Source organism: Dermacentor albipictus, chromosome 1, assembly GCF_038994185.2.
Source record: "Dermacentor albipictus isolate Rhodes 1998 colony chromosome 1, USDA_Dalb.pri_finalv2, whole genome shotgun sequence".
Classification (NCBI taxonomy): Eukaryota; Metazoa; Arthropoda; class Arachnida; order Ixodida; family Ixodidae; genus Dermacentor; species Dermacentor albipictus.
This window is the reverse complement of record NC_091821.1, coordinates 136,736,057-136,748,303: the sequence shown is the minus strand read 5'-3', so window position 1 is coordinate 136,748,303 and position 12,247 is coordinate 136,736,057. Positions and strand designations below refer to the sequence as shown.

Here is a 12,247-nt window from a genome sequence, read left to right as displayed (position 1 = left end):
GCTTGCACGTTATCAGCGTGACACAGCATTCTCGACAGGAAAGTAGCGAGCGCCGAGTTTTCAAGAGAGGAAACACAAGCAAGGCAGTTGGCGATTATCGTTGTGGGACAGATATTCACCCCAAAGGGTGCAATCGTTTTAAGAGTGTAGACCAAAATGCAGCCTGTTGTTGGACTTTCTGTACTTCTGTTCCCTACAGCAGCATAACTTCATCGGTAATTCCTGTGGTAACTCATTAGACCATTGTCCCTCGAATGCTCAAGTTATAGATGTCTCTCGTTCTGGCATTTCCCTTGTGCGTCCCGATAAGTTTCACTCTTCACTAAAGACAACTGCCTCTGTGTCAGACCTGAGGCAGAGCTCCTCCAATGGCATTAATGAGTCCTCTCAATTTGATTTCAAACGTGGTGATTATATTGGTTTATATGATTTCTTGTCCACCACCAATTGATGACCAAGTAGGCAATTTTGCGAAGCTTGTTTTAAGCAGTATTTGCAAATACATACTCCAGTACAGTCATAAACGCTCTAAATTTTGCCACTAGTTCTCATCAGAACTTATAACTGCCCTAAACTATAAAAATCGCGCGCAACGCAAATCCAGAAGTCTTGTGCCTGATGAGTGGACTCTCTGCAAACGCCAAACGCCGCTTACGCCGCAAACGCCGCTTATAGTGGACTCTCTGCAAACGCCACTATAAGCGGGATCACGACTGATATATTGCATTCTTGGAGAGGAGCGCCTCCGATTGGCCAGCGGAATTTTGGTAGTATATCCGCAAGCGCTATGGTAAACGTGGAGAGTGTTTTCGCCTGCTCGACTCCATAGCGGAGTAGATGTCCGAGTAGTCGAGGATTATTTTGCTGCCTATTTCTAATCCTTACGTAAAATTTCAGGTTTCAACGCTAGGGTGAGTCAGCAGCACATGACGGCTCCTAGATCTAGTGCTGTGTTGTTTGATGAAAAAACTCATCAGCGAATGCCTTAAGCGCTTGAAGCTTTCCCTATACTGCGGCCCTGATGGCATTCCCTCCGTAATTCTAAAAGCTTACGGCAGTATGTTTGCCCCAGTATTGACATCTATATTTAATAACTCTTTGAATACTTCCACTTTCCCTCACACGTCTGTAAAACCGATGTCTCAAATTATCGCCCGATTTCTCTTCTCTGTGCCACGTATAATATTTTTGAGCTTGTTTTTCACAACATATTGTCTTTTACTGTGAAGAACTCATTGATTCCGCATCAGCGTGGATTTCTCACCGGCCGCTTCACTATCACAAATCTCGCGAGTTTCATGACACAGATCACCGCGTCGGTACCTGATATGGCGAAAATTGACACCATTTAATGTCACCTCACCAAAGCTTTTGATGTAGTCGTCCACTCACTGCTTCTGATCGAGATCACGCACTTTGGTATCGACTCGTCAGTTGTCTATCTCTTGTACAGTTATCTTCTTGATAGATCATGTTGTTTTAACGTCAATGGCCAAACGTATTGTTTTTACATGGCAAATAGCGGCGTCCCTCGAACATCAGTATTAGGAACACTCCAATTTTATTTTTAACAATGACGTTCTTTCCGCGATTCGGAATTCTTCATTCCTTCTATATGCCGATGACATCAATATTTCTAAGGAAATTCATATTGTTGATGGCTATAGCATCCTGCAGTCTGACGTACTTTCTTATTATAAGCAGCGAAAAGATAATATACTCACATTGAATGCTGTTAAGGCCAAAGTCATGACCTTCACGCGAAAAACGCAAGCATTTCTATTTCTTATTCTGTAGATTCTGTACCATTGTGCAAGGTCTGTGAGATCAATGATCTCGGTGTGCATTTTTATACAACTTTGCACTTTTCAGCTAACACTAAACGCGTTGCAATGCGGGGTATGCGCTCTCTTGGCTCTGTTTGCAGACTATTGAGAGAATGCAATTTTATTACAGCATTCTGGAAGGTTTCTGTCTTCCTAAACTCGAATCCGCGTCTGTCGTCTGGAATGGCATTTGTAGAACCAACAGTGACATTACAGATCGGGCCCAGAAAACGTTTCTGAGCATATATCACCACCGCTTTGCTAACACGGCACTGGTTCTTGTTCTAGCACTGTTGGATTAATGCAGCAAGGCTGTATATGGCTAGCCGATTCGTCCGTCCGTCTGTCGCCTGTACGCCGAAAACTCCTCCGGCGCAACCCCATGCGCGTGTGCGAAAAAAGAAAAGAGAAAGAGAGGCGTGCGATTGGCTACACCAGTAGTGACGTCGTTGCTTTCCGTCGCAGCTTAGGGCGCACAGAGCAGTTTCTCTCCAGCACCGAAATGGGTAGGCCATGCGTCATACGTACTCCTGAGGAACAGGCAACTTTCGATCAGCAACGCCGCGAGCAAAACCGGGAACGAGCTCGTCTACGCCGTGCCGATGCTGCAGCCTGGGCAGAAGAACGCGCTCGCGCAGCTGAGCTGAAGCAGCAACTTCGTACCGAGGGTCCGGCAGCCTACCAAGCTGTCGTTTAATGAACCGTCGAGATTAACTCAGTCATAAACACTGGCACGATGTCGCGGGATCGAGTCCCGGCCATGGCGGCCGCATTTCGATAGGGCGAAATGCGAAAACACCCGTGTACTTAAATTTAGGTGCACGTTAAAGAACCCCAGGTGGTCAAAATTTCCGGAGTCCCCCACTACGGCGTGCCTCATAATCAGAAAGTGGTTTTGGCACGTAAAACCCCATATATTATTATTATTATTCTTGCGGAACAACAGCACCATCTACATCAGTTAACAATATTGTGTTCCATTCGGAACCCTTGACAGTTTTCCAAAATTTTTTAGTATTTTCAGTCAGCAAAGATGGAAGTGTAGTGTAAAAGAAAACGCGTTCAGCTTCTTTGACTGCGTTTTTAAACAGTGAAGAAACCTGCTGATACGCACGCCAGCTATCAGTTGTCTTTCGTTTTTTAGTTTGGCGAAACAGCCGCTTCTTCCTGTTCAAGATACGTTTTAGGGATGCATTAAACCCGGCTGCTCGATGATTACACCGGACAAATCGGAGGGGTATGCATTTTTGTACCAATTCATGAACTTTATTTTTAAAAAGCGACCAGTTCTTTTCAACGCTCTGAGTGTAAAAGTCCGGCATATTTTCTTCTACAAAAGCTTCAAGTTGTGTGTTGATTGATACGTAGTCGGCTTTACTGTAGTCTCGAATGTATTTTTGTTTGCTATTGGGAGGACGGTTGACGCTCAGTCCTCACTACGGCGTGCCTCTAATCAGATCGTGGTTTTGGCACGTAAAGCCCCATAATTTAATTTAATTTTAATAAATACCGGGGCTGCACGTTTCAGCTTCGCTGGTTCACTATCTGTGCGGAGTGCTTGGGCGGTGATTTGTCATTGTCCTTACTTTGCTGCCGACGTAATCGCGCTGACCTTCCGTTTCTTTCCAAACTCCAAGATATTCTCACGTGTCCCGAACTTCTCAGTTGTATCATGTTTCGTATCCCGCGCAAGTTTACCAGAGAACATAGACCTTTCCATGTTCCTGCCTGTCATCACCAACACTCAATCGACCTCAGAATACTGAGTCTTTAAAACGCTTAGTTTCATGATCTCGCTCTTTTTCATAACTCTGTCATTGTTCTTTTCGGAACTTTTCGTTGCTGTGTCATAGTTTCACATAATGTTCAACCACCCTTCTCCACCTTTTTCTTTTATATTCACCTTGCGCCTTGCTGTATGTAAACTGTTCTTTTCAAGATTGTTCTTTCTTCTTCATTGTTTTTTTTTACTTATATTCCCCTGCCGTTTCTTTTTATTTCATATTTTTTATTTTTGCGAGCGCCAGCACCACTAAGACCTCATGGTCATTCCTGCGCACGCTAAATAAATTATTATTATTATTATTATTATTATTATTATTATTATTATTATTATTATTATTATTATTATTATTATTATTATTATTATTATTATTATTATTATATGAGAAATATGCCTTACGGTATCTTCATCCGTGTGATAAGCTGATACTTTTATGAACCCGGCAAACTAGCGCTGTTGCAAAGATCAATGCAATTGGACGGACCCTTTTATCGATTACGACTTGTTCTTTAGGCAAATTATTGCATCAAGTATGGAAGCATACACCTATGTGCTGTTGCTGCTTGATTTCAACTCTTCATCACTTTTGTTCATCATTTAGCCGCTGGCTGCTACGTACTGACTGCTGCAAGAGTTTCATTTATAACATATCCAATGTTACGCAAATAAATAAATAAACCCACTTACTCCGGCTGTCCCAGAGCTATACATGCGCACTTTCAAGGTGACCTTATTAACAACCAGCCCGAGTCAAAGCCTCTTTGCAAGTTTAACTAACATCACAGCAAACTAACCTGCAACAGAAGATATCACCAGTGAGCACCTCAACTTCACCTCCGTATGAGGTAATATCTGCCACGTCTGTGAGCGTGCTGCTGCGCTACCAAACGGCGGGAGGACGTCATTTCGTAGCACTGCACACGGCTTGTACTTGCAGTACAAGATGTGCTTTTTCTTCGGCATGCTGCGCAGCGTATCGTAGGACGAAGCGGCGTTTCTCCACAAGATACGAGCAGCGGGCTACACCAACGAACGCACCCCGCAACGCCGTCAGCACAGGCGGCGAAAAAACGCGACATAGCGCCGCCACTGACCGCCACAAACGAGAGCACGTACTAGGTCTGGCTAGCGTGGCGCTCTTTGGCCGCACCTGGCCCTTGCGCCATTAAAACATCATATATTCATTCACTAGGTCTGGTATTCGTCGATTAAAGTGCGTCACAGCCATTTTCCTCAGCTTCGGAGTCATATAAGTCATATCCCGCCCCCGATGCCGACAACGCCGGCGCTGGCTTTTCCGAGAGGGACGTCAGTCGTGACGGAGGCGCTGGCGCGGGCCATTGAGCGAGCACGGTGAAGACCAATCAGTGCGAGTGCTCTCTCCTTCGACCTCCCGCTCACGCACGCTGCCCTTTCCCTCCCACGAGACACGTGACCCAACCATGAAAGACAGTAGCCAAAGGAAACCATTCGCTGTAACATTCCCTCTGGCATGATGTACGCGTTATGATACCGCCACGTGTCTCCTCCCTACTGTGCCACCTTACCAGGGCGGAAGATGTACTTAGGAGGCTGCGGGATGGGGTGACCCTTGGATCGGCCCGTACTTGTACTTGGAACTGGCAGCACTTTCCACTGAATGCAACCTGCCCAAAGTGTCCCCATCCATTAACAGAAGCAGTTGTTCGCCACTGCTTGTCCAGTGTGATTATGGAGTTGTCCAGCCTTGCAAGCCGAAAACTCCCGTCTCCTTCTGCCTCCGCTACAGTGCCACATTCAGCTAATATATCACAGAACACATACCGCAAGACATTACTTGAATCAATGCATAACGCAGGCCTTACCGCGTCATGGTATAACACGTATCAAACATTATGCTTTATTGCAAGCCACCATATAAATAAAAGAAAGATAAGTAAATAGGCCATATCCGAATCTTCTTGCTGAAATTGATGATCGAGACATGCTGTTGTAAAAATGCCATTTAGGATGATTTCCTTATTTGATACTACAAATGCCAATAAATATTCTGACCCATCGAAGCGATAAGCTATAAGGTGCAAAATTTGCAAAAATTAGAGCTTGTCACTTTACGCACACAAGGAATGGCTCATTGTTGCTTTTTAAATATGTTAATTGTGCATGCCCAAAAAGCTTGTTACACATGTTTTAACACGGACAGTCATATTTGTCAGATAATTTATCACTTTTTCGGATACGAACTACATGATGACAAAACGTTTACTCAGGAATGATGACGCTTGGGCCTGTATACATAATATGGTCACCTACGAATTGCGCATTTTTGCTTAGCACACAACCATGCTGTTATTGCCCTTGGAGGCTCAGAATCGTCCTTTAAAAGACGTTAACAAAGTCCGCCCTCCTGTAGAGAACATGTTCACGGGTTTTGTATTCGGCTGCGAACCAAGAACCCCTGAAGTACACTGTAAAAACTAGCCATCACTTAACTAGTCATGTTTCTTATCATTTTCGTCAAGCCATCGGTGCCATTTTGACAAGACGTTTTTGTCGCCGTCAACAAAGTAAAAAGAAGAGAGCCACGAATAGAACGTGAAAAGAATAACAAAAGAAAGAAATAGCTCGAGACAACACGATTCAATTGGCTGCCGAGTGCAGTACGCTGTGGCGCACAACTTCAAAACGACAATCTGCCGTAATTTTTACTGTTAAACACCGGGAAATGGCGCTGCCAAGATATTTCCCGTCATTTAGTACACTTTTTACCGTGTACCCGCCGCGGTTGCTCAGTGGCTATGGTGTTAGACTGCTGAGCACGAGGTCGCGGGATCGAATCCCGGCCACGGCGGCCGCATTTCGATGGGGGCGAAATGCGAAAACACCCGTGTACTTAGATTTAGGTGCACGTTAAAGAACCCCAGGTGGTCAAAATTTCCGGAGTCCCCCACTACGGCGTGCCTCATAATCAGAAAGTGGTTTTGGCACGTAAAACCCCATATATTATTATTTTTACCGTGTAACCATCACACCATTCGCCGAGAGAAGCCGTGACAACGCACAGTTACTCAGACTATTAATGCGAAAGCATCATATGCCCCATTACGCGAGAATCCGGCGTTTGTAGTCGGCGGCTTGACCGAATGATGGTGCCGAAAATGGCCGACGGGAAAGATTAAAGCCACATCGAATCGAAGTCAGATTTCTCAGGGAGGTACCGGTAAACAAAGTTAAATTAATGCCCTTGAAAAATAAATATCACGTAAATTTCGGTCTGGGCGGGAAACGAGCCCGGGCCTCCGGGATGCGAGACGAGCCCGCTTCCCCGACGCCACGGCGGCTCCGCTGTTCCGGTTGACTAAATGTGTGCCTAGTGCGTGCATCATTGCGCACGTCGCGTCGAAGCCATTTGGCTCAGCGAGGACCCTACCCCACCGCAACAAGCCATCCACCTGGCGGAAGAAGCCGCGAGGAGTCAAGACCTCTTTGCTTGTGTCATAATAGCGGAGGTCCCAGCCCCCCTCCCGTATGCCTGTGTGCCGGTGACGAGGAGTAGGGGGCCTCCTTACCTGACGGAACAATAAAGTTGTTAGGCAGGTTTAGTTGGGCGTCCGCAACCACCCACGTACGCAGCGCCCTAGCTTGTGCGTGCGTAGCGGAGCATGCACGCACGAGATGGCAATAGTTGGCCGGACGTGTAAGTTGAGGCGGGCATTGCTGACTTGCACGCGCAGGAGCCGGTAGTGTACTACTCAGCGCCGCCATTTGCCGCCTTCTGAAACTTTGTAGCCAGTATCAGGGTTCTTTATTCTATGGTATCAGCCGCCAAGAAGTGAAACCACAAGCCGGATTCATATCTTCGGCAAGAGCAATATCAAAAAATGCGCTCTCGTGGACACACGAATACACGCGAGAACGTCCTGCGAAGCCCGCTGAGCCCGCAGCGGACGCTATGCAGCTTTTGAAAAGCTGCGGGCGCACGCAAGATACCGTGTGTGCTCCTGCGTACTGCGCATGCGCACTGACGCCTCCGCAGGTTTGCTGCGTACGCAGAGCTGCTGCGGACATAGAGTTTCTCACCATAGCACCTAGAGGGTAATCTGGCGCCACCGTCTATGGGAGTTTCTTAAGGGGGCACCGTGCCGTCATGGGAATGAAGGTATATGTCTCTGCGAGGCTCGTGTTGGCTGGTGTTGTAAGAGGCTTCGTCTAAAACGTGGATATGGCTACGCAAATAACGCGTTCTCAAAGTAAAATCTTCATAAAATGTTTCCATTCACGCATATTACATCTTTACTCACCCACGATGCATGACCAAGCGAAGAAAAGCAAGAACAGACGACCAACTGTTTCAAAGCGAGCGCGAACCTTGTCGTCTGTCCTCCAACTTTAGCGGCCCGCTGATACTTCTTACGTAACATGTAGTTGTACACGCAATAACAAGTTCTCATAGTTAAACAAACCATGTTTTTGCGTAATAATAAAGCTAAAACAGCTTTTCACGTGCTGTTCTAGTAGAAAATGAATAATTGTGACAGACGAAACTGTACTTGCCAAGCGCGTCTTCAAGATGTCCTGTCTCTCCGAGAACGATGCCAATCCGAATCCACAATATACCGGCATTCCCATGCATACCACAGCGCAGCAGCGCCAGATTTCCCTTTAGGTAATGTAGTGAGAAACTCTATGGCTGCGGACGCCCAACTAAAGCTATTATTATCATTATCATTATCTGGGTGACTAAACCTGGGGCCTAGAACCTGTGTCGTTGGGCATCTGACGGCGCAGCCAATGGGCAGGTCATGAGTATATAAAATGAGTGTATGAAATAAAAAAGCAAAATGTCCAATTGAATGCCGCTGAGCGGTCTTTCGAGTTAGGAACTACTCGCGGGCAAACGAGCGAAACGCTTGGCGCGTTTTCATTTGGCCTTGCGGAGGCGCAGTTAAAACGCAGGCGAGAGCTTACGCGGCCAAGGAACGGGCAGACGAAAACATTGCACCAAAGCGACTATAATGCTTTCGCATTCCCACACGTAAGCAGTCTCGAGTGTCTTTGCCGAATTGTTATCCTCTGTGTGCTTTTTCGTTTGCTGCTACATGTGTGCAGTAATCGGTCATGGAATGTCTGCTGAAACACGAGGAGTTGTCATGCACATATTACATTATTCGTCAAAACTGCAGCTTTCTGTGGACGAAGCCGAGGTCAGAAGAGGTTGCGCACAGCAGAATAGTGCAGTTTTGAGAGTTGATTGAATTGTCAGAAGTTTAATCGGTAAACGCACTGAGATTTGTCATAAGGTCTGAGAACGGCATCTCATAGAAACTACTACTATTACTCTGTTTGCGAGTGACGTGCGCTTACTACCGTATAATGTTATAAAGCCTCTCTTTTTTATTATTGGCTATCAGACAGTCGCTAAAACTCACCGTCTATCTAATCAGGCTCTTTAATAAGGTAGGTGAAATTCCTTGAGAGTTCAAGCGATATCATCGCAATCCGTTATCTCCACGCCTGTGCGTGCCTCACAATCACATCGTGGGTTTGGCAGGTAAACCCCAGAATTAAAAGAAAAAAGAAAATCACCACGCCTGTGCAGAAGGACTTCATTTTACATTAAGCATTTTTCTTTGCACACAAGCTAAATTCACGCCCCGTATTCACAAAAAGATCTTACGCGAGAAGTAATTGTTCTCGAGAGAAAATTCCAGCCAATCCTGATGCTGGCCACCTTATTATCGGAGGTGGTCAGTCAATGGCAAAGAACACTTACCAATGACAAGCTTTGTGAATTCAGCCCCTGATCCTTCATCAAGGGCGCAATCTCACTTGCTAAAAAAAGATTAAATTGCGTAGTTTAACGTCCTCAAACTGCACGGCGGGTTCTGAGGGACATCGCAGTAGAGGGCTCCGGATTAATTTTGACCACCTGTAGTTATTTACCGTGCACATAAATTTATATCACACGAGTGTTTTCGCATCTCCCCCCCCCCCTCCCCCTCCACTGAAATGTGGCGGCCGTGGCCGGGAACCAATCCCTCGACCTTGTGCTGAGAAGCAGAACGCCATTGCCACTGAGTCCCCTCGGCGGGTTTCACAAGAAGAAGGGAAATTGAGGGTTCACTACAGGTGGATAACTTTGATACATAAACACGCGCGTTGGTCTTCACAAACAGTTAATTATTGCTAAATTCAGCTATCAGACATCCGAGAGATGAGAGTCGAAAAGTATTGCTGAGCTGCCTGTTTGCACGATTTAGCTCATCGTATCCCATGATCAATCTTCCTCATCGCGCGCCATCACAAAAACCCGCTCGAACACCGCTAAACCAGCAATGACACACTTTGACAATAATGTCGCGAATGCGTTTCGCTTGTTGTTTTGAGTGCACATTTGTCCTGTCTTTCGTTATTTCTATAACATATATATTTCGTCCGTACGCGCCTGCATAAGGGCAGTGAAGCTATGCAGTTTCGGTAGAATTTCCAGCATATCCCTTGTTGTGAACGCCAACTTTACACCACAGTGATGTTTAGCGCCAGTTAGCTTGACTGCATCCAAAGCCACTATTTTACCTCAAGAGCAAAGCCTGATCTCACTTTCGGCGTAACCGAAGAAAATTATTGTGCAAAAGCGTGAGAGTTTCACATTGGACCGCTGCTTTCAATGCGCGGGCTGTCGTTCAGTGAATGTACCGGCCCAAGATTCAACTCGCGCAGCTATCAGTTAATCGTATATAGTATAAGCTGAAAAGCATCGGTGTTGTTCCCGTAGAGACGGGAAGTTTCGCTTAGATAACGACAGCATAAAAAGCGTTATTAGAGAAACGTGAAGATCAGTATCTCTACACGAGTCCCTTGTGGGATGGTGTTAACGTCCCTTAACTACCTTCCGCTCTGTCTGATTCTAATCCTCTGTGATTTAAATGGAGTGCACTTTGAGCTTCTCACGGTGAGCCGTTCAGCAACCGGACGGCGCCTATTGTACTCGGAGGATTCCTCTAAGTTGGCCAACCATAACTTGCAGTAATTACTTATTATTATTTTAGGAAAGGTACGTGTCTGCCTTTTCTATATTGGCCGCGAGCAACAGATCAAGGAACGTGTCGTAAGTGCCATGTTTCTCTAGCTGCGGCAAATGCTTGACGTTTCGTTTGGCTTTGTCCTGGTACACACACCATCATGCTCAGGATGCCTGAAAAAGCCACACTGAGGCCCATTGCAGTGGGCAACTCCAACCATCGACTGACCGTCGACCACTTAGCAAAGGTGTTGCCGTAATATCTGCACTGTGCGCAGCGGCATGGCTTTTGTTATACTTTTTTTTTCTAGCATGGCTCGAGGCGAACTCTTTCGCATATAATCAAGCAACTGCTTTGTACCACCGGCACTGCGACGCTCAAAGAGTCCTCACGAAGCATTGTTTGCTGGTCGGATAGTTGGCGGGGATTGATAGCGTGGTGGAAGCACAAGACACGCCACATGTAGGAAACAGAAGTAGCCGGGACGTGCGTCCTGTCTGTTCATGACTGAACAGTCATTCGCGTGTCGGTTTGCGTGTGAACACAACCTGTTTGCTTTTTCAACAGGCTAAGCGCACTCTTCAATGCCTTCACACGCGACAATATATATACGAAGACGTCAAAGGCTGGACTAACGGTTCATTTGTTTCATCTCACGCGCCACGGGGAGCGTCCGCCGAAGATGCACGAGCGCGGCCGGAAGGTCCGCTATGCCGGAACGAGCGGCCGGAGGACAGGTTCCCACTCACCACGCCTCTCATGATGGTCTTGGTCGGTGTCAAGCGGTGCGCCGATAAACAACACTGGGCGACGAGTGGCTGACCTTCGGCGAGGGCCTCGAGAACACTTCGAAGGGGACGACGGACTGCACGCGCGCCACACACTGCGCTGCTACTGCTGCTATCGCTTGCGGCGGGACCCGGCAGAAGCGACTGGCACACGGCGGGGGTCGAGCGGCGCTTATATAGCGGGAGGAGGAAGCTCCTCCGGCCGGGAACTGACCTAGAGAAAACTGTAACAGAAAGGGAAAGAGCCGACCCGCCGGCGCGCCGAAATAGAAGGCAGCGAACACACCGGGTGTGCCCGTACGTCACTCCACTCCCGCGTGGGCATGCGTGTACACGCGGGGAAGAAGAGACCGCCGAGCGGTGCCGGTGCGTGTTTGTGTGTACGCGAGGCTTTTGATGTTGCTTCTGCCTCCGGTCGTCATCGTGGCTGCAGCGCGCGTGGCTCTCTCGCTGGGCAGGCGCTTAATTGCCGCGTCAGAAGGAGGAAAGGACACGGCACTGTTCGTCTTCCCAGTCTCTTTCTTGTTGTCGTTCTTCGCCCGTCATTTTGTAAAACATGACTCGCGCGACTCTCTTTCTCTTTCGCGCGTTGCTCGCGGAACAGAGGCGCTCCGCGTAGCTCCACTTCTCGATAAACGGTTATGCCGGAAAGCACGCGTTGCTTTCGACCTCCCCGCTCTCTAACGAAAACGCGAGTGTTTGTTAGCGTCCGGGTTCCGCATTCTTGCCGAGGCGCGAACCTTCTTCGCAAGCATTAAAAAGCTTGCGCACATTCGAAAAGAATCAGGAAGGCATCATTTTCCGCAGAAAAGACGCGAACGGAGTGGGTCGGGCGCCTCGTGATTACTG

The 12,247-nt window shown here is 47.3% G+C and overlaps 1 protein-coding gene across 1 annotated transcript in view; it reads right to left on the bottom strand.

Moving 5' to 3' along the window:
- Positions 1 to 11,575, bottom strand: part of LOC135911765 (uncharacterized) — a 31,770-nt gene extending 20,195 nt beyond the window's left edge. Inside the window, exon 1 of the mRNA XM_065444108.1 lies at positions 11,360 to 11,575. Within this exon, the coding sequence (XP_065300180.1) occupies positions 11,360 to 11,371 (12 nt within the window). The 5' untranslated portion in view covers positions 11,372 to 11,575. The remainder of the gene's footprint in view (positions 1 to 11,359) is intronic.
- Between the last annotated feature and the right edge of the window lie 672 nt (positions 11,576 to 12,247).